Source organism: Rhinoderma darwinii, chromosome 2 (assembly GCF_050947455.1).
Source record: "Rhinoderma darwinii isolate aRhiDar2 chromosome 2, aRhiDar2.hap1, whole genome shotgun sequence".
NCBI classification, from domain to species: domain Eukaryota; kingdom Metazoa; phylum Chordata; class Amphibia; order Anura; family Rhinodermatidae; genus Rhinoderma; species Rhinoderma darwinii.
This window is the reverse complement of record NC_134688.1, coordinates 87,293,886-87,314,609: the sequence shown is the minus strand read 5'-3', so window position 1 is coordinate 87,314,609 and position 20,724 is coordinate 87,293,886. Positions and strand designations below refer to the sequence as shown.

Below are 20,724 nucleotides of genomic sequence, written 5' to 3'. Positions count from 1 at the left end.
ACGGCAGTCAATGGGACGGGAGCCGTTCGCAGTCCCTATGGGACTGTGGCTGCCGTATTCCATGTCTGTGTGTGTCGTTAATCGACACACACAGAAATGGAACAAAAAATGGCAGCCCCCATAGGGAAAAAAAAGTGTGAAAAAAAGAAACTGTAAAACACAAACACACAAATGAAAATAAACGTTTATATTAAGGCACTAACATCTTTAACATATAAATAAAATATTTGTGATGACACTGTTCCTTTAAGTAAGGCCAATGTTGTTTCCCAACCCCTGAGCAGACTCAGCCTTCCTATCCATGGGGTCTTTTAATTGTGATGCGTCCATAAAGGGCAGTGTGGTCTACTTTGCGACCTTCGTTCGCATCAATTTCATCCTTATGATTTTCAGGACTAAAAGGAAAATCAGTTTCCTTGTCTCTCCTGGGCTAGTCTTTCCTGTGGTCTTCAGCGGGACTAATAAATTGTTAGGGTATGTTCACACTGGATATTTTTGGCCGTTTTTTGAGCCGTAACCAGCCGAAAAATCGGAAGCAGAGCACCTCTAAACATCTGCCCATTGATTGCAATCGGAAAAACGATGCGGTTTCGACGGGCGGTTCTTTTACACGGCAGTTTTGAAAAATAGCCACGTAAAAAAAAAAAGACGCGAAAAAGAAAGTGCAGATAACTTCTTGGGACATTTTTCGAGCAATTTCTCATTTACTCTATAGAAATCCGTTCCAAAAACGGCCATGAAAATCGCGAGTGGCTTAAAAAAAAGTCTGAAAATTTTCCCTTGAAAACAGCTCCGTATTTTCATATGTTTGAGTTTGCATGTTAACATACCCTTAGCCTCACCAGGATCCGGAGTCTGAATTTAAGTAGGGATCAGATTCAGAAATTGATGATATCGCATATCTCCTCATTGTTTTTGATCCAGATGCTTCTCCCCCCCCCCCCCCCATGGGTGCAAGCGTTAGAGCAGATAAAGACGTCTCTTCCCGCACCATCTGTCGGGACTATGTGTGGTCTTTCTTCCTATAATATTTTAGAAGTACATGTCTGACAAAACATTTCTTAAATATAGCAGATTTTTTTTTATAGAACAAACGGTGCATTTGTGTCCTGGTCTGCCTATTACAGCAAGGCTGAGGAAGGAGTATATAAATGTTCCCCTATACAGAGAAAAAAAATATATCCCAGATCTAATACACACTCCAAACTTTGAGGAATGAGAGAGTGATTCGTCAATCATTGGGGTTGTTTTGACGGCATTCAGTGGGGGGAAAAACTGCATGTTAACTATTTATATAGGTTTTACTTTTACAGGGGAAAAAAAAAAAAAAGACAAAAATTAGTGTTTCACCACATTGAGACAAATTTTTATGTCAATTGAGCGATATCTGTGCTTTTTTGCGGGATGAGCTGTAGTTTCCATTGGTACCATTTTGGAGTACATGAGACTTGATCACTTAATTCATTTTTTTAGAGGGGAAGTGACAAAAAACAGATTCTGGCAGTTTTAATTTACAGCATTCACCGTGCAGACTAAACGACATTGTAATAGTTTCGACTTTTACAGATGTGTTACCAGTTAATTCTTTTTTTACAATGTGCTCGAATGGAAAATTGAAAAAAAAAAAAAACACAAAATGTTTTTAATTGTGCCCTAGACTTGAACCATCAATCATTGGTTCATGTACACTGCAATACTAATGTATTGCAGTATATCAGGATACTGCCAGGCTCCTATCTGCTCAAAGCAGGGCTTCATAGGAGTACAAAGGTGGCAGAACAGGCTGCCATGCCAACCAACGACCCACCCCCCCTTTCAGTTGCTCTTAAACAAAACCATTCCATGCACTTCTACCCATTTAGAAGTACCTAGAGTCAGACTAAAAATAAAGACAACTGAAGTAAAAAAAAAACAACGTTTATTAAAAAAATAAAATCTCTTTAAAAATAGTGCATTCTCGGATGTAGGTTCACCAGCTTCACATCACCTGCAGAGGATAAAGGGCTTAGAGTTAGAATCTCCTAAAACACATTTGGGACAGACAATAGGATCACAAAACTTGAAGTGAATATTTAGGGTATTTCCTTAAAAAGCAGCAACTACAGCACAACTACTACCCCAATGGAATCACTGGATTAGCCATAAAGTCCCCCCATTAAATTGTTTGGGTGATTGGACATTAAAATCATGCACCAGACACTTCCATTGAAACGGTCTAAAGGGGTTATCCCATAATTATTAATCACTCAACAGGATAGGTGATAAATATCGGATTGGTGGGGTTCTGGTAACTTGGACACACTGATATCAAGCTTACCTTGCCATTCCTGGGACCCTTATAGGAATGGAGTGGTAGTGCATGATCGACCGCCATTTCATTCTTGTCTATGGGGCTGCTGAATATAGCAGAGCGGCAGCCCCATAGAAAGGAATGGAGCAGTAGCAGTATGATTTGATGCAAATTTATTTATTTTTAACTATCACATTAAAAGGTATCATTTACGCATCAATAAAAACACTGGGTATATAAAGTACCACCACCTTACCTTATACTCTGTAGTCCATGACAGCAACTCCGGTATGGCAGTCAATTCTGGAACATGCCAAGCTCTTGCCTTGAGTCATCACCTGTGAGAGTTCATACATTTAAGCCTTAGTTTTCAGTACGTGTTTACATTTCATATATGAAGCACTGCCCTCAAACTGCGCTGTACATTCTGCAGATGGTGTACCATCTAACTAAAAAACATACTACCCTACAGTCATCCACAGCCTTAAATTACATGTTACTTGTAGAAAGCAAAGGAGTCAGCAAGTAGTCAAAATATTTTCCAGAAGTAAAATTACACTATAATATAAATTAAAGTAAACTGCTGCTACTGTACGAAGTACGAGGGAGATTAGTAAAACAGAATGAGCACCCAAACTTGAGTACATTCAGGTTTATTAAAGGAGCCACCAGTGTTTATAAATCAGGGCTCCTCTCAACCTACCAAAGAGAGAAAATAAAGTTTACTATGGTATAGCTAAAAAAAAAATTCAACACTGCTTAAAGGGATTGTTTGACCATCCTTTGTCCCCAGTAGATAAGTGGACCACAAGGAAATTCATCAGTGGGGGGGGAATAGTGACCAAGTGTTCAATTCCTCTGCAGCGAAACCATAGGGGAAAGTGAAGCATTACACAGCGCTCATTAAACTGATGGGCTGTGCGCATGCATTTTTTGTAGCTGCGTGCCACTGAAGTTAGACAAGAATCTCTCCATCTATTAACCAAATAAAAAAGTTACTTTTCTAGATCAGGCAACCTTTAATTATGCCGACCCACAAACAATTTTTATTGCTTCAATTAATCTAAAACGAAGCAACTTTGCAAAAGCTCTTGATTAAAAAAATATATCTATTGTAGTGTCTACAGCTCCGAATCAGATCTGTGTCTCCAAGGTAATCTTTTAGCAAGTAGATGGAGTGACAGCAGAATCACTCATAAGCCAGGTAGGAGACCGATAGTGGCTACAGAATCAGACTACACAAGGTTTGTCTGTAGTCTGTTACCAGGAGCTGTAGAACTGGAATATTTTTTTTTTAATCAAGACCTACAGCAAGCTTGCTTTATTTTAGATGCATTAAAGCAATAAAAATATGAAAGTTGTTGCCAGTATTTAAAATTCACATACAGCTCCTTTAAAATTAGCACGTTCAGCTAAGCTTTTATTGTATTAAGTTTGTCTTCAACTAGAGCTCAAACCCAAGTAATAAGGAAACTGGAAAAATAGCTAGAGTTCATATGCTGCAAGATCTAGTCTTTACACACCCCAGATACAAAGACAACGCAGGACAACTTACCCAGCCACTAAGCCAAGCACCCTGTATAACTGATGTCACAAAATAGTACATGACATAAGAAAAGTCTGTTCTTACCTACAAGGTAACAAAACTGCCCCTTCTGGCTGGTACTGCATGCTAGGCTTAACTTCTGTACTCTGGTCTGCCTCCTTCCGATGTGCTGATGAATCCCCTTTATCTTGCTAGTTGTAATAATGTGCACTTATCTTACTGGATGTCAGCTATGCTTAGAAGTAGCAAAACTGGTCTGAGCTGGAGTGCATCTTCCTTGCTAGCCGTCTCAGGAGCCATAAGCTATTGTGCCTCAGTTTCTGAACTGTCTTCATCTTCCAGTGCCATGCTAGCTCATCTTGTATACGATCAAACAGGTCTAGCTTTCTTTGCTGGATTTCTCAAGGCCTTTAACACGCACCCCAAACCGGAGGTATATTCATCACAAGAGCACTACCTTGTAGCCGACCTGTCAGTTATTGTCTGACTGAAAAGCTGTTAACACTGGCAGCTTTATTTACTGCCTCACTTTACATGATATTGTAGACGTTTAGCTGTCACATCTTCAGCCATGTTAGACTGGTACACAAATGCCGTTCTGTACAATGAAATTGTGAATGTAGGGGGAATTCTCCGTTATGGTTATTTCAGGCTTGAGGCCCCCAGTCACTGGATTAAAAAAGCAGTCCCGCTAGACTTAAACCATTTAATTCTCGTTCAGATTAAAAAGCCAGCAGCCTCAATGTAGACTTGTTTAAGATAAGACTAATATTCATCTGGATCTCTGTAAGCCAGGTATTTAAAAAAACTCATAACGGCTTTGGCCTGGTCTAGAAACAGACAAGTGGTTGCTACAGCCTAACAAAGCATACCCCCAATTTCAGTGAAAAAAAACAACCTGTGTACAATTATTTTTTTTAATTTTTAAACAACTTGTACTATCATTTCAGCTTCAAACAGCAGGGGCTGTGTATAGTGTTGCTGGCAGCTCATAATTTAGCAGGAGAACGCAACCTACTAGTCTCCCATATGCAGATAGACCGCCAGCACTGTAGAATCCTACAATACCAGCGGCCGTTCTGCATACAGGAGCCCTTGAGAACTATGAGCTGCTGGCAGAACAGACTATACAAGGTCTCGGCTTCTATTAGAAGCAGAAACTAGAATACAACTTATTTAGAAAAGCGATTGTACACTCTTCCACTAATAGTTCAGTGAAAGTGGAGGTATGCTTTAATAGTCGACCCGTGAAATTCTACCCCAACACAAACTGAAGAGCTTATAGCCTTCACGTCTGAGACTTTAAAACCCCTACAAAAAAGGAATGTCTTCTAGATAGAGAATTATAAAAAAAGGACACATTTATTAAAGAGTCATGATGCAGTTTACAGTTTGTGAACAGCAAAAAAAAAGAAAAAAATTATATAAAAGTCCTATACAGTAAAACCCACTCCTAGGAATGCTTGACACTTTAACAAAACAAACTCAAAGTCTTCATAATTAAATCATGAACAGTCCTGTGTTTTCCTCACACGTAATTCTGATTTGCTAACATTTCTTCATGCAGCAGCTATGCCCTGCCACAACTGTGCTTGGCTGATTTCAACTTGTGTAGTAACCTGTCGCTTGCCTGGCTCGCCTCTCTTGCTAAAGCATTGTTTCCTGTTGAATAATACGGGACACGTATGTTAATCTACACATACTTTGACAGCTGAAATGTAACGGCAGTTTCCTATTCTGCACATAGTCCGAAGAACCAGTTGACAAAATTGCTTGTGAACATACCTTGTTTAGAAACGTCTGCCACTTCCATAATTGCTGCTTCCACTGCCGCCGCCACCACCACCAAATCCACCTAGAGCAAAAACTATAATTTAAGAAAACATCCAAAGAATACACTCCTCCCATTGAAACCAATAAGCTTATTAAGCAGAATTGTGAACCACCTATTAAGTTAAAAACCTGAGGGAAACTGGACATCGCACATCATAAGGCCATTATACAAGCTACACCGACTTTACAAAGTATTCTAAAATAATTACTCACCGCCTCCACCACCACTACCGCCATAAGGTCCAGAACTCCTTCCACTGAAGTTGCCGCCTCCTCCTCCTCCTTTCATTGGTCCAAAGTTAGATGACTGGTTGTTGTAGCTGCCAAAGTCATTGTACCCACCTCCTCCTCCAGCACCACTGCCACCTCCACCACCACTACTGCCTCCAAAGTTACCTAAAGCAAGACAATCAAGAATCAGTCATACTTTAGAGACTTAAAAACACGTGAAAAGTTGACATTCATATTTCACTAGACTTTAAACATTTGGCCTAAAAAAACAAACAAACAAAGCAGATTGTAGAACAAGCCCGAGTTTCCAGAGGCATCAAAGACAATACAACAAAGCCACTTACCATTTCCACCACCGAATCCACTGCCACTTCCTCCTCCGCCTCCTCCATTGTTGAAACTATCGTAGCCACCGCCATTTCCTCCTCCTCCTCCTCCACCATATCCTCCACCACCTTGGCCTCCTCCATAACCTTGGCTTCCACCATATCCACGATTGCTACCCCCATATGGTGGGTTGTTACCATAGCTGCTATCATTGTTAAACCCATTATTGTAGTTATCACCTCCATATCCACCACGTCCACTAAAACCACCTGGGGAAAGAGAAAGAGTTACATTAATCTTGTTGGGGGGACAGAACCTACAAAAGCTCCCATGATAAAGTCACTTACCACCACCACCACCACCACCACCCCTACTGCTAAAGTTTCCTCCGCGTCCTCCATAGTTATCATTTCCACCAAAACCACCACGTCCACCAAAGCTTCCACCACCGCCACCACCACGCCCTAATTAAAAAAGCAAAATTAAACAAGGTCAAAGGCATAAACATTACACAAGCCACAGATAGCTGCAAGAGCATTAATCCATTATGAAGGGACAATGCCGAAAAACCCAACTTTAGTCCAAAGTATTTAACGCTCAGGAGACTACATTTACACCAAATGTAATTTTCATATTGCACGCCTGAAGACAGTCAGTGACGATCTGTGAGGCTTAAAGAGGCTGTCACCAGATCAAATCCCTATCTCCTATTGCATGTGATCGGCAACTGGGCGTGTTTTCTCTTATTTCCAACTGGACGTGTATGGTGTTTTTAGCAACTGGGCGTGTTTACTTGTTTCACTGCACAATCACACTGGGATGGAACAATGAGAAGTGTATGACACTGATTAGTCACTGATTGGTCACCGTCATACACTCCTCTGTACAACACCCAGTTGGTAAAAAGTAAACACGCCCAGTTGTCCATTGAGAAACTCATAAATCTAAACTAGCTCATAACTTGCTCAAAAATGATCGTTTTTCAAAATAAAAACCACTGCTGTTCTCTACATTCCAGCACTGATCAGATTATGTAGGGGATAGCGCACTTATAATCTGGTGACAGAGCCTCTTTAACAGCTAGGAGCAAAGAGCCTCAGGTACACTTGAATGTAGAGCACCTATGGATTTTAAAATGCTAGTCCTACGTAATAGGCCAAAATGCTGAAGGAGCTGTAGAGAAAATCTATTACATGTCACCCATTTAATACAGTCCAGTAAAGCCCTTGGAGCAGTTTATTCTAGTATTGATTTATCCACCCTTACTGTTTCTTCAATTGCATTAAGCGAAGCAATTTGTCATGATAAAAATTCAATACAACCTCCTGCCATGCAGTAAAATTGTATACATTAAAACATGCAAGACTAAGGGCAACGGATGGCATCCAGCTGAGGTACTTTCCTTGTTCTAATGTCTCTGGTTATTTTGGATTTAGAAAAAGAAAAGGTGGACACATCTGTATGCGCCAAGCAGTATGGCATATGGACCAATACAGATGGGAGAAACGCAATTCTCCAAAAGTCATTATACAATGCAGTTATAAGAATCTGACACATGGAACCTTCTTCCTAGATATAAGCAGACAGCCAAAACTAGGCAGATTTAAAAAAATTAAGGCAGTACATCTAAAATATGCCTGGTCAATGTTCAGCTGTACTACATTGAAGTTACCAAGTTAACGCTAGTAATATGCAAACTGGCAGATAACTCACCTCTTTGGCTGGCAGATGCCGATGCCATCTCTTGCTTGGACAGCGCCTTCCTCACTTCACAGTTGTGATCATTGACCGTGTGATATTTCTGAACTAAAAACACCAAAACAAGATTAGCATGCAACTAAAACCTCACATAAGCTCAATTCTGGTTTACCAAAAATAACTGCACTTACTAACAATCTTGTCAACTGAATCATGGTCTTCAAATGTGATAAAAGCAAATCCCCTTTTCTTTCCATTGGCACGGTCAGTCATTATCTCTACCACCTCTATCTTTCCATACTTCTCAAAGTAGTCTCTTAAATGATGTTCTTCTGTGTCCTCCTTTATTCCCCCAACAAAGATCTTCTTAACTGTGAGGTGTGCACCAGGCCTTTGAGAATCCTATAAAACAAGGCTTTATTAGATCAGGCACCAGAAAGAACAAATGAACCCCCATCCCAATACACCACATAGGACACCTACCTCTCTGGAAACAGCACGTTTCGGTTCCACTACGCGTCCGTCTACCCGGTGAGGCCTGGCTTCCATAGCAGCATCAACCTCCTCTGCCGAAGTGTATGTGACAAAGCCAAAGCCACGGGAACGCTTTGAGTTTGGATCTCTCATGACCTAAATGGCAAAATTTATATATGTTAATTGCATACAAAAGCCAGAGTTGATTAAAAGGGGTTGATGGGGAAAAAAAATAGCAACATTTTCACATACCCATTTAGGTTAAGTAACGAGTCCAATAATTTAACCCCCCTCCCCATCTAGCAACGAGAGCAGAGGCTAAAATTAGTCTTTAAACTGTGCAGATAAAACATTGATTTCAATGAGCACTGCAATGCTTCACTCCCCCTGAGGTGGCGCTGCAGGAAAATCAAACACTTGCTGCAGAGGTTTCACCATGGCTTATATATGATCTCTAACTGTATAACTAAAAGTAGCAGATCACTAAATTTACCTGGTGTATAAAATAAGCACGTTTGGTAGAAAGGACCATTGAAAGGAGGACGCTTGACAACACAAACCAGCCCAGATCATGTCAAAAAGGAGGTTCTCAGAACTGGTGGAGATCTAGTGATCAAATGGGGGGCAAGGATTTCTCAGGACTAACAGAATTCCCATTGAACACTGTACCTATTGTCCATAAGATGACATTTTAGGATGTAAACCAGAGACCAAGTGCACAGCCAATGGAGACGAGGCTTTGGGTTTCATGATTAGATTTTAGGGCAGGCATATACTTGAATGTAAGAAATATGGATGTATTTACTATTCGCGCTATAGAAACTTACCACACAGTCTGTCAGGGCTCCCCATTGTTCAAAATGGTTGCGGAGACTCTCATCGGTGGTCTCAAAACTTAAGCCCCCAATGAAGAGCTTGCGGAGCTGTTCAGGTTCCTTAGGTGACTGAAATACAAAAGAGACCGCCAATAGTCAATACCTTACAAGAGAGGGAGAGGTTAAAAAAAACAACCGGCGTATTACCAGGTGGAGACAGAACAGATAGGCGTCGCAGCCAATCAGAACGCGTCTTTTACATAAGTGGCCGAGTAACATGAAATCTGATTGGTTGTAATACGCACCTATTTAACGGCGCCACGAGACTTGGCGTCGACGCCATTAAAAAAAAAAATTAATAGTCGAACATAAAAAAAAAATTAAAACGTAACTAAACCGAATAAGGAAAGACTACTACGATAAAATATAGCTTCTAATACAGACGAGTGTAAGGCCGCAGCACACGTGGAGGAGACGACTAGGCCGCACAAGATGGCGGCGGACAAAGCCTGCTTACAGGCCTGCTGACTCATTCGCATCTACCACCCGCTTCACGACCGGCTAAACGGCCGTTCGGCTTATAATCGTTAATCTACAAAACAATACATACCGATGTAGACCGCACCCACGAAAATAACAGTATAAAAAAAAAAGCACTACGAATGGACATTAGAAAAAATAAAAATCAACCATCCGCTTCCGTGTGTTTAGTATACAGTGTAACGCCATCGCCTCATATTAGCCCGCAATAACCCCTTACCTCGGACTTATGCATGATGACGATGTCTTGTTGCTTGCTCCGCAACGACGATGACCAGAGAGAGGCGAGACCTCCTAGTATTAAAGCTCAAACCAGCCCAAACCACCTATTTAGCTCATTGCTATACGCCCCGAAGTCTTCCTATTGGACGTAATCGATTTCCGCCGCTTGTGAATAGCTGAAGCCTATGACGATTCTCGCCTCTGATTGGAGAATAAACAAAAACACGCCTCTTCCTTATGGTCAAAGTGGCCTTGATCACGCCTGTTTCCGATTCATAATCTCATTGGTCCACTGCCTTGTCAATCAATGGTTTAAACGCTTGGCTTTGTAGTTTTTCGTGGTTTTTTAAGGCTGTGTGGTACGCAGTGCGGCCTTGCGTGAATGTTATCAGATGCACGTCCCGGTATTGGCCGTTATACGCAGACTACAAAGGAACCGAGCGATAAGCATCTTAGAGCCTTGTTAGGAGATAGTACCGGGGGGAGGGAGCGTGCAAAGAGGGAGGGTCTGCGCATGCGCTTCCTGGCTTGTTTTTGGCGGGGTTTATTCGCTGCGCAGAGCCCTCTCCGGTAGCGGCATTTCAGTGCGGCCGCTTCTCACGGTTGTCGTTGGGGAAGGTGAGTTAGCAGCGCCCCTGTTTATTGTAGCAGGAATCTAAAGAGACACCTTTAATAAACTAACCCGTATTCCCGAGGTTCATTGAAAGGAGACGGTGCCGGCTACTAGTGTAGAGGGGAAACTTGATTGATAAGAGCAAGGAGCCAATCACCGGGCGGCTGCCAATATCGGCTTGTTAGAAAGGGGCGGGGCATAGAGCGACTGCCGGTGCCAGGGAGAAGGCGTGCGGAGCAGGTATCGAGGCCTCCTGGGTTTTTGCTCCTAGAGTATATCAGGGACGATGGGTGGCATCCGTTTGTTGTCCGGGGCGTGCGTGTCTTGTTTGTGTATGAACATACGTATGTGATCCGTGTGTCCTGATCCTCGCACCCAGACAGCACGTAGTACCAGCCACCGCTGCATCTCACTACAGCACTGCTCATTGAAATCCGTATTCCCTAAAGCACTAATCTAACTGATGTTGTGCGACTACGACTCCCAACATGTTTCACGGAAAGGCGAGCCACAGGTTCCACACGGATGGACTAAAGACCACTTGTATCCCTTGTTATGTTGGGGGAGGTGAAGTCTACATTGTGGGGAGGTTGAGGGTAAGGATATTAAGTTCTTGCCCATAGTTCTGATCAGACTGCGGCCTGTATTTGCGCTGAGCGGCCTCGGTGAGGTTCGTCTTTCTTTCTGTAGCAATCCAAATTATTTTCCAGTCCTTTGACATCTATAAAAAGTTGTAAGACTTGAATTACATGAAGGTGTTGTCATCGGATGCTTGTTCCTGGTGTCACATGAGCTACTACGCTCCTGTAGTTCCAGGGACTGACTTTCTCATAGAAGTCAAGGGAAACGCGGTCACATTGATTTCTGTGGAGCCAACAGCAACCCTTGGTGGATAGATCCAGGGCCAAGTCAGTGCACGATGACGGTACTGATGCCCAGGGTGGGCTCTGCTCACAGATGTTTTTCAGGCACGCCGGAGGTGTATGATGTGCCCATGGACTCTCGTGCAGTCAGAGTATATGCTAAGTGTTTTCTTTTGGCATGCGGTGGGTCGGTATGGAATGTGTCCGCACTGTATAGAAGAGGGGTGGTCTACGCTTTTCTATGTAGAGGGGCACAGTAAAAAACACATACCATGTGCTATACGGTTTTTTATATAATGGGAGTCAATGGCCGAATACTCCTGGTGTAGCCCTTCCATGTGCCTGAAAAATAATGTGATCAGAGCCTCACACATTCATTTGTTCAATGGAAATGTAAGGGGACTATACATGTTACATCAACATCTGTTGTAACCAGATTCGGACTGCCTGATCCTTTGTTCCCCCAGACAATATGTGCTACCAAAAGTGTCTGACAGTCTGCCCCCATTTCCTTATTGCAAAAAATGTTCATTCTCAGCTGATGTAAGCCATGTTATACCGTGTGAATGCTGCAGTATATACAGGGACATAGATGGGATAGGATTGAAAACTTCTATGGTGCCTTAAAGAGGCTGTCACCACATTATAAGTGGCCTATCTTGTACATGATGTGATCGGTGCTGTAATGTAGAGAACAGCAGTGTTTTTTATTCAGAAAAACGATCATTTTTGACGGAGTTATGACCTATATTAGATTTATGCTAATGAGTTTCTCAATGGACAACTGGGCATGTTTTACTATATGGCCAAGTAGGTGTTGTGCAGAGGAGTGTATGACGCTGACCAATCAGTGACCAATCAGCCTCATACACTTCTCCCCATTCATTTACACAGCACATAGTGATATAGCTATATCGCTATGTGCAGCCACATAAACACAGTATAACATTACTGCACTGTCCAGACAATGAATATGCATTACCTCCAGCCAGGACGTGATGTGTATTCAGAATCCTGACACTTCTGTAGCGTCTCTGTGAGATTCCAGCACAGCGAGATCTCGCTGTAAATGACAGCTGACAGAGTAATCTCGTGAGACTACGCCTGCTATACTGTAACTCACAGACTACGCTTTCTCTGCTGTAACTACCATAGAAACCGTAACGAACTGCAGAGATTGTGAATAGACATTCCGTGGAATGTCTATTCACTGTCTAAACACTTCAGTATTGTTAATGTGTTAGTATAAGACAGCACATAGTGATCTAGCAGGATCCCTATGCGCTGAGTAAATGAATGGAGAGGAGTGCATGACGCTGATTGGTCAGTGTCATACACCCACCTGTACAACGCCCACTTGGTCTAAAGTAAAAATACGCCCACTTGGGCATTAAACAACTCATTAGCATAAATCTAAAATCACTAATAAAGTGGTGAACATAGATCGTTTTTTTAAAAATAAAAAGCACTGCTGTCACCTACATTACAGCGCCCATCTCCTTATGTAGGAGATAGGGCACTTATAATGTGGTGACAGAGCCTCTTTAAGTTTAGTAAAACAGAGGTCTTGGTGTTGCAGACCCTAAAATGCATGTTGTACAGCCATGTGAAAGCAGCCGAAGGGCTTATTCAGACGAACGGGTTATACGTCCGTGCAACGAGCGTGATTTTCAGGCGCGTCGCACGGATCTATATTAGTCTATGGGGCCGTGCAGACAGGTGCATGATTTTTACTCAGTGTGAGTCCGCTGAAAAAATCACGACATGTCCGTTCTTTGGGCGTATTTCGCGCATCACGCATGCTACACGGAAGCACTTCCGTGCGACCAGCGTGATTCGCGCAACAGCAGTGAAAAGGATTAATGAAAACATCCAAACGGAGCTGTCAAGTGCCTTTTGCGTGCGCAAAACGCACACGCTCGTGTGAATCCTGCCTTAGAGTCCTCTTACACGGCCTGGCGTGGGCCGTGTAAACGAGAGCTGGTTTGCTTCTTTCACAAGGAGCTCTGTATGGGGATGAGCGCTCATTACTACGATTGCTCGTCCTCGTACGTTTCTATCGTGTTGGCAGCATGTCTTGCTGTTTACACAGGGAGATGTGCTGCCAATAACGATAATATTTTTTGGCTGCATAAACAATACAATCAGCCGATGAGCGTTTGCTCGTTTATTGGCCAAATCGTTGCCCTGTTTACACAGGGCAATTATCGGGAACGAGCATTCTGTGAACGCCAGTATAAAAGGGTCGTAAGGACAGGCCAGACACACACGCACGCACTTTTTTGCTCTATTATTTTTTTTTTTTTTTTAGTCAAACACAGGAGTGGAGACAAAGGAAAGAGGAGATTACGCTCCATTCACGTCTGCGGCAGGTGTTCCGTTGGAGCTTTCCATCAGGGGAACCTATGAACAGAATCCAAACGGAAACCATAGGTTTCCGTTTGCATCAACGTTGATTTCAATGGTGACAGATCCGGTGCAAATGGGTTGTGTAAGGGATCCATTTTTTGACGGAGTGAATAGCGCAGTCGACTATGGTATTGCTTCCGTCAGAACAAAATGATTTCCGTTTGTCACCGTTGTGCAAGAGTTTCGTCTTTTGACGGAATGAATAGCGCAGTTGACTATGGTATTGGTTCCGTCTCGACAACGGAATCCTTGCACAACGGTGACAAACGGAAACCATTTGCACCGGATCCGTCACGATTGAAATCCATGGTGATGCATTTGTTAAAGTCAGGATTCCTTTCATGGGTTCCCCTGACGGAAAGCTCCGATGGAACCAATGAACGGAGCCCTGACGTGGACGAAGCCTTAATCAGTCTTTTCTCTATACCTTTCCTTCCTTTTGGATCCACTTCTGGCTTTGGCTAATAAAACTGAGCCAAAAACAGCATCAAAACTTGTGACACTGGCCTTATACCCATGGCAGGATTTTATATCCGTATTTGGAAGCCAAAACCAGGAGTGAAACGGCCTCAGAGAAGAAGTGTAATGAAAGGATTTGTACCGTCCTGTTATGGACCCATTCCTTGGTTTTGGCTTACAAACACTGATATAAAATACGGACTACAATGCTGTATGAAAGTGGCCTAAGGTCTCATCTAGATGGGGGTTACCACACCAAAGTTAACTGTCTGTATTCTGGACCCCCTGTGGCCATAGTTTGACCATGAATGGAGCAAAGGGCATGCAAAAAGCACAGTACTGGTAGTATTGTAACAGTTATTTTAATGGGATTTCCACGATTTTTTATAACTTTTCCTAGGGCAGGGAATGCTTTAAAATAAACTATCCAGTGCTTCTCTCTGAAATCCCCCTCCCCACTGCTCCTGCACAGCTGCTACGCTCCCCTCCGCTTCTGTCACGAGCTACTGCAGCCAATCAGTGGTCTTAGCAGTCGTGTTCCTTTCATGGCAGAATATCTGTTGAGGGCAGTGATTGGCTGCGGTAGCACATGGGGCTGCAGGAGCTTCTAGGATTGAAGGGGTGCAGCATTTCAGGGGTAAGTACGGGATAGTTTAGTATCTAGGAAAGGTCTTTAAAAGTCCTGGAAAACTGCTTTAAATAAAGAAGTCCTCAGAGAATCTCTGATACAACGTGGTAAAACTGGCCTTCTTACATATGCTGTGGTTTTTCTCACAAAATCAATGGTAAAACTTCTCAAGATCTACTCCATGGACTTGTGTTCTACATAATTATTGCTAAACTGGAATGGATTCCAGCATTTATATTTTCCTTCTACGATCCATTCCTGTTTTTGTAAAAAAAATAAAATGGACGGATCATGGACTTTACATTTGTTAGGCATTGTGAACGATCACTTATTTCTGACAATGGGGCATAGTTCTCAATGTCATTATGTCCGTTTTCTTTCTGTATCGTGAAGCACAAAGAAAATGATGCAATTACTCAACTACTAAAAGTTATACCTGTTAAAGAGGCTCTGTCACCAGATTATAAGTGCCCTATCTCCTACATAATCTGATTGGCACTGTAATGTTGATAACAGCAGTGGTTTTTAGTTTGAAAAACTTTAATTTTTGAGCAAATTATGAGCAATTTTAGATTTATGCTAATCAGTTTCTTAAAGACCAACTGGGCGTGTTTTTACTTTAGACCAACTGGGTGTTGTACAGAGGAGTGTATGACGCTGACCAATCAGTGACTAATAGGCCTCATAAACTTCTCATTGTTCCAGCCCATTGTTACAGTGTGATTGTGCAGTGAAAGAAGCTGGGCTGGAACAATGAGAAGTGTATGACGCTGATGGGTCACTGATTGGTCAGTGTCATACACGTCTCCACAACGCCCAGTGGGTAAAAAGTAAAAACACGCCCAGTTGGTCATTAAGAACCTAATTAGCATAAGGGTATGTTCACACGCACTAATTACGGACGTAATTCGGGCGCTTTTGCCCCGAATTACGTCCGAAAATAGCGCCTCAATAGCGTTGACAAACATCTGCCCATTGAAAGCAATGGGCAGACGTTTGTCTGTTCACGCGAGGCGTATATTTACTCGCCGCTGTCAAATGACGGCGCGTAAATAGACGCCCGCGTCAAAGAAGTGACCTGTCACTTCTTTGGCCATAATTGGAGCCGTTATTCATTGACTCCAATGAATAGCAGCGCCAATTACGTCCGTAATTGACGCGGCGTTCAATCGCCTGCACATGCCGTTACGGCTGAAATTACGGGGATGTTTTCAGGCAGAAACATCCCCGTAATTTCAGCCGTTACGGACGCTGCCGTGTGAACATACCCTAAATCTAAAATTGCTCAAAAATTATTGTTTTTCAAAATAAGAACCACTGTTCTCTATATTACAGCACCGATCAGATTATGTAGGAGATAGGGCACTTATATTCTGGTGACAGAGCCTCTTTAAGTCACAGTGGGATTTAAAAGCAAGATTGAATAACTTTTTTTTAAATGTCTCCTAGCGTCATAGGTGCCTATGACGATAAGAGCCCGGCTCCCTGCACTGCGTTCGGTCCGGGAAATGCGGCCTACTTACGGACCGAACACGCTCGTGTGAATCCGGCCTAAGATATTTCACCCGTCAGAGGGTGCAATAACACCTCTACAGGCCTGTAAAGGCATAGTCACACTCAACTCAATCTCATCATGTGTATTTCTAGGGGAAAGGTGCGCTGCGTCAACATTTTTGTGCAAAGGAGAGTAGTGGTTAGGCCGGGTTCCCATGGGTCTGATACGCTGCGTAAAACTACGCAATGTATCTCACCTGGAACCCGCAGCACATCCTGTCCGAAAAACCGCACCACGTTAGGTGCCGTTTTTCCGGTGGAATCACTTGGCTATTTGTTGCAGGTTTTGCATCCCCATTGAATTCTATGAGGGAAAACCCGCAACAGAAAATCAACGAAAACACAGCATAAATTGACATGCTGCGGATTTAAATTCCGCTCCACAGGTCAATTTATTAACGTTTTCACTACGGTTTTTTTCCGCATCTGATTTTGCAGTAGCAGCAAAATCTCATCCGCTTTGCTGCTACTGTAAATTCTACGGAATTTCCGCACAGAATTGCATTGCGGAAATTCCGCAGAGTTTACGGTACGTGGGATCCCAGCCTGACAGACCTTGCGTTCATCATGCGTGCAATTTTGAAGCTGTGGCGTATATTTTAAAAACAGGTGCATGCGCTATCCGCTGTGGTAATTGTCACAATCCTAAGCTTTTTTTTTCCCTACCGACTTCTATGGGGAAAGATTCAACCGCTAAAAAAACCGCTATCAATTATTTTGATTACATTATATAAAGTTCCTGTGTGAGCAGAATTACGTCACTACAGGCATTGTGGAGGACACAGAAAAATGTATTGATTTTATTTGTGGAAGTTAATTAATGCAAAAAAATGGAAGAATACAAACATTTTTATACTTTCAAGTTTTTTTTTTCATTGTTTCTAACCTGCGTTTTCCTGGCGGTTCCTCTACAGAAAAAAAAACCCTCTGAACGTGTGTACGTACGCTTACTCATTAACCATTATCTGAACGTAGACAAGTAGCCGTTGGAGGGGAGAGGCTGCTCTGCTGTTGCCAGATCCGGAGAAAGTGAGCAGCTGTACCGGAAAGGAGGGTGAGGCTGGTCAGGAGAGCTTTTTTATGGTTTTATTCTGTTGCAAAAAAGTAGCGTCAAAAATGTAAAAAAAGCAATAAAACCGTGAATAAAAACATAACCTCCTGATATACAGAGTATACTGGTAGATCATGTACACAGAATACCCCTTGCCATAATGGTGGACGTATAGCTGCATAGGGGCCCAGATGGAGATGGTGCCCGCTATAGCCACAGGGTCTCGCTCCTGGCACATACTCCTAGGCCCGGCATAATACCTGTCAGCCAATCACAAGGACTCAAAGCTGTGATCTTCCAGCACCTTAGGGATCACGGACTATTATTAATGCTACCTCCGTAGATGTTGGGTCACCCATTCCTTATGGTCTCCGTCCAATGACATTTCTGCTGTATGCCCAGTTACACCACTGCTGATATGGAGGTAGTTGGGCAAATCGGTTTGTTTGTGGGTCAGACCTGCTATTACATCTTGCCAGTTTCACACCATGTGGCCACATGATGTCTCCATGTCTTTGTTATGCATGTGCTCTGCTTGCAGTGATGGTGTATTGTTATGCAGAGAAATAGTGTCTTTCTCATTACATCTCGGGGGGGGGGGGGGGGGTCATTGTTCTTGTTTATGTAACATGTAGGGGTATTGAACTGGGAATGTCGATTGTTGGGTCCTGTCTGTTCTGGACTCGTTTTATTCATTCTTTGCTTACACATCACTCAAAGACATTTTCACCACACCCAAAAACTCTTTGACATGATAACATTACTCTGAATAGAATTTGGTTTATTTCTGATTAACATGAAATTAAAACAAGACAATAGATCAGTCAGAATGAAGCGATAACTCAATTTATGACACCGTTTCAGTAAACTACATTTGCAGGGAAGACTTGTCCAGATTAAATTAGCACTTTGTCATTATTCTACATTTTGGGCAGACATAATGTTTAGCGGTCAGGATTTTCCTTGAAGAACTTCAATTTGTACTTAACGGATGAAGTTGTCGGAATTTGCCCATACCTGCTGGGTTGTCTTGATATCAGATATATCTTAAATGGGTTGTCTCATGACAGACGTTTATGGGATATCCACAGGATATGCTATAAATGGCTGATAGTTGCGGGTTCTGCCTATGTGGCCTGCACCTATATCCAGAACTGGGGCCCCTGTCCCTGCCTGACGAGGCAGCCACTGTGGCTATGCCATAAATGTCTGCCATGAGACAACCCTTTTAATGTATGTCTATTAAAGTGGATCTCTGATCTCCTGCCTGACCTGATATCGCGCAACTGTACTGCCTAGCGTGCAGGAGCATCTCTCCACGCCCAATGTCAGGTCGGGCAGGAGATCACACTTTAACTACATTATTTGGGAATTGCATTGTGAGCACTTCCCTTCTATAATGTCATTATCAGAAGCCCTCCTAACTTAAAGGGGTTTCCCATCAGGCACATTTATGGCATATCCACAGGGCCTGGGACCCGCACCTATCTCTAGAGCGGGCCCCCCTAAACCCTGTTCTACCTCTCTGTGCTCTGGTTGACTCGTGTGATTCCCGACCATAAAAAGAAACCGCTGAGCTACGCTGTTTCCGTAAGTCCCATAGTAGGGAATGGCAGTTACGGAAACCGCGTTACATGCGAGCATCTATATGGGACCCGCATCTATCTGACATTTATGGCATATCCTGTGGATATCTCATAAATGTCCCTGATAGTAAAACCCCTTTAAGGCCTCATGAACACGACAGAGGCGGAACTCAGTGTCGCAACGTTTCCCTTGTGGAGCTGTAGACTGTGTTCTAATCTACCTTCATGCGGCGCCATATTCTACCCTAGAAGCAATGTTTCTGGAGAGAATACATTGGTAATACAGCATGCAGCGGGACATGTCATTGTATGAAATCAGCACATGAAGGTACAGTATAGGCTCTATGGGAATTCTACAACATGGATCCATAATACAGCCGTGTGCATGAGACCTAAGTAGAGGAAGTTGCAATATTACAGGAGGGTATGAAGGTCAGTCCAGAGTATTCCCTCAGGGCTGTCCGCTATTTGTCAGCCATTATTCTGTAAACTACTGTGCATGCGGTTTGTATTCTGTGGAATAGGATTCCCACCAATACTCGAAATCTGGCCATACATACACTTGATAGCTGTCGGCCAAATTATTGTTCAGCCGACAGCTATTCCTCCCGGCTACCCCATACAAATTCACGCTCCGCTTGGCCAAGCGTGAATGTGTTTTCAATAGGGAGAAGTAAGAATGCTGCTCCCGGACTCCTAGCAGCGGTTTATCTATTTGCATAAAAAGGATCGGGCATTTTGAAATTCAGCATGTCCGACCCTTCACTACCTTGACTTTTGCCGTTGGGGAGAGTCCGGACCCTGCCGTAAACATTAGGTGGTCGTCCAGTCCCACCAAAATTGTTGGTTCGACTGGCGTCTAATGCGTATGGCCAACCTAATAGAGTAATAACATTTGTGAATTGTTTGTAATGTAATTCCCTAATAGTTAAAATGGCTCCAAACTGGAGTCTCACTTCAAATATGATGTCCTGACACAGTTCACATGTATATCTGTCAAATGTTTGTCTTTTTTTTACAACTCAAGTTTTCCGGCTCAACCCACATCCGACGTAGATAATGGACATCACTGAGGCCCCAACAGGTACAATAAACTGGCTGCAGATTTTATTCAATGCTTTGTAAAATGTTTTTTTTCTTTTATTGCCTTCATGTTTTAATAAAAAAAAACAGCAACACTGACATGTTGAGAATCACACCACAGCAAAGCAACTGAATGGCAGTCACTTTCGATATGTAAGTGCTGTATAGCCATTCAGCCCCCACGTCCTCTCATGATAGTGGCTAAAGGCCACAGACGCAATCCTGCAGGTAGATGGATGTCACGACCAAACCACTTTCCCCCAATGGTAATCTAACTGTAATTAGACATCAGTTCAATATAAGTCAATGAGGTGGACCGGAAAACTGGTGACGTCACTCACCCCGGTCTGCATGCCCGCTCTGTCCTGAAGGGGTGAGCCAGAAGAGGCGCTGTGGTGGAATGGGTGATCAGTGGGTATTATTTTTTATTTTTAGAAAAACCTTTCTACATTGTGCATCCGCTCAAAGCTGCTGGCCAAATGTAAAAAAATAATCTGTGCCA

General features: G+C 42.9%; 2 protein-coding genes across 7 annotated transcripts in view; one reads left to right on the top strand and one right to left on the bottom strand.

Annotated features, from left to right (window-relative positions):
• Window positions 1–1,901: 1,901 nt before the first annotated feature.
• HNRNPA1 (heterogeneous nuclear ribonucleoprotein A1) lies at window positions 1,902–10,393 on the bottom strand. 3 transcript variants are annotated; one of them, XR_012881342.1, is made up of 11 exons: window positions 9,975–10,393; window positions 9,227–9,343; window positions 8,409–8,555; window positions 8,117–8,327; window positions 7,941–8,033; window positions 6,575–6,691; window positions 6,245–6,496; window positions 5,883–6,065; window positions 5,622–5,691; window positions 2,547–2,628; window positions 1,902–1,987 (listed from the first exon to the last, which is right to left on the bottom strand). XR_012881342.1 is itself a non-coding variant. In XM_075851873.1 (10 exons), the coding sequence occupies exons 1-9, from the start codon at window positions 9,987–9,989 to the stop codon at window positions 5,627–5,629; spliced, it is 1,197 nt and encodes a 398-aa protein (XP_075707988.1). In that variant the 5' UTR covers window positions 9,990–10,391; the 3' UTR covers window positions 5,180–5,498; window positions 5,622–5,626. The 3 variants fall into 3 exon arrangements, 2 of the variants coding, with proteins under 2 accessions (XP_075707988.1, XP_075707987.1); XM_075851873.1 differs by lacking the exons at window positions 1,902–1,987; window positions 2,547–2,628 and adding an exon at window positions 5,180–5,498 and having other exon boundaries at window positions 6,578–6,691; window positions 9,975–10,391; XM_075851872.1 differs by lacking the exons at window positions 1,902–1,987; window positions 2,547–2,628 and adding an exon at window positions 5,180–5,498 and having other exon boundaries at window positions 9,975–10,390.
• CBX5 (chromobox 5) overlaps window positions 10,374–20,724 on the top strand; it is a 29,503-nt gene continuing 19,152 nt past the window's right edge. Inside the window, exons 1-3 of one of the 4 annotated variants that reach the window (XM_075851874.1) lie at window positions 10,384–10,594; window positions 17,417–17,556; window positions 20,167–20,223. In XM_075851874.1, coding sequence (XP_075707989.1) covers window positions 20,199–20,223 — 25 coding nt within the window. In that variant the 5' untranslated portion in view covers window positions 10,384–10,594; window positions 17,417–17,556; window positions 20,167–20,198. Of the gene's footprint in view, window positions 10,595–10,734; window positions 10,830–11,163; window positions 11,186–17,416; window positions 17,557–20,166; window positions 20,224–20,724 lie in introns of those variants that run through there. The other 3 variants (XM_075851875.1, XM_075851876.1, XM_075851877.1) reach the window with 3 other exon arrangements.

What these genes read in the sequence shown, in the direction of transcription:
- HNRNPA1 (XM_075851872.1), bottom strand. An exon ending in AACGTGCTGTTTCCAGAGAG is followed by an intron (nt 8,328 to 8,408) that starts GTAGGTGTCCTA and finishes CTTGTTTTATAG; the next exon opens with GATTCTCAAAGGCCTGGTGC. An exon ending in TTCAGTTGACAAGATTGTTA is followed by an intron (nt 8,034 to 8,116) that starts GTAAGTGCAGTT and finishes TGGTGTTTTTAG; the next exon opens with TTCAGAAATATCACACGGTC.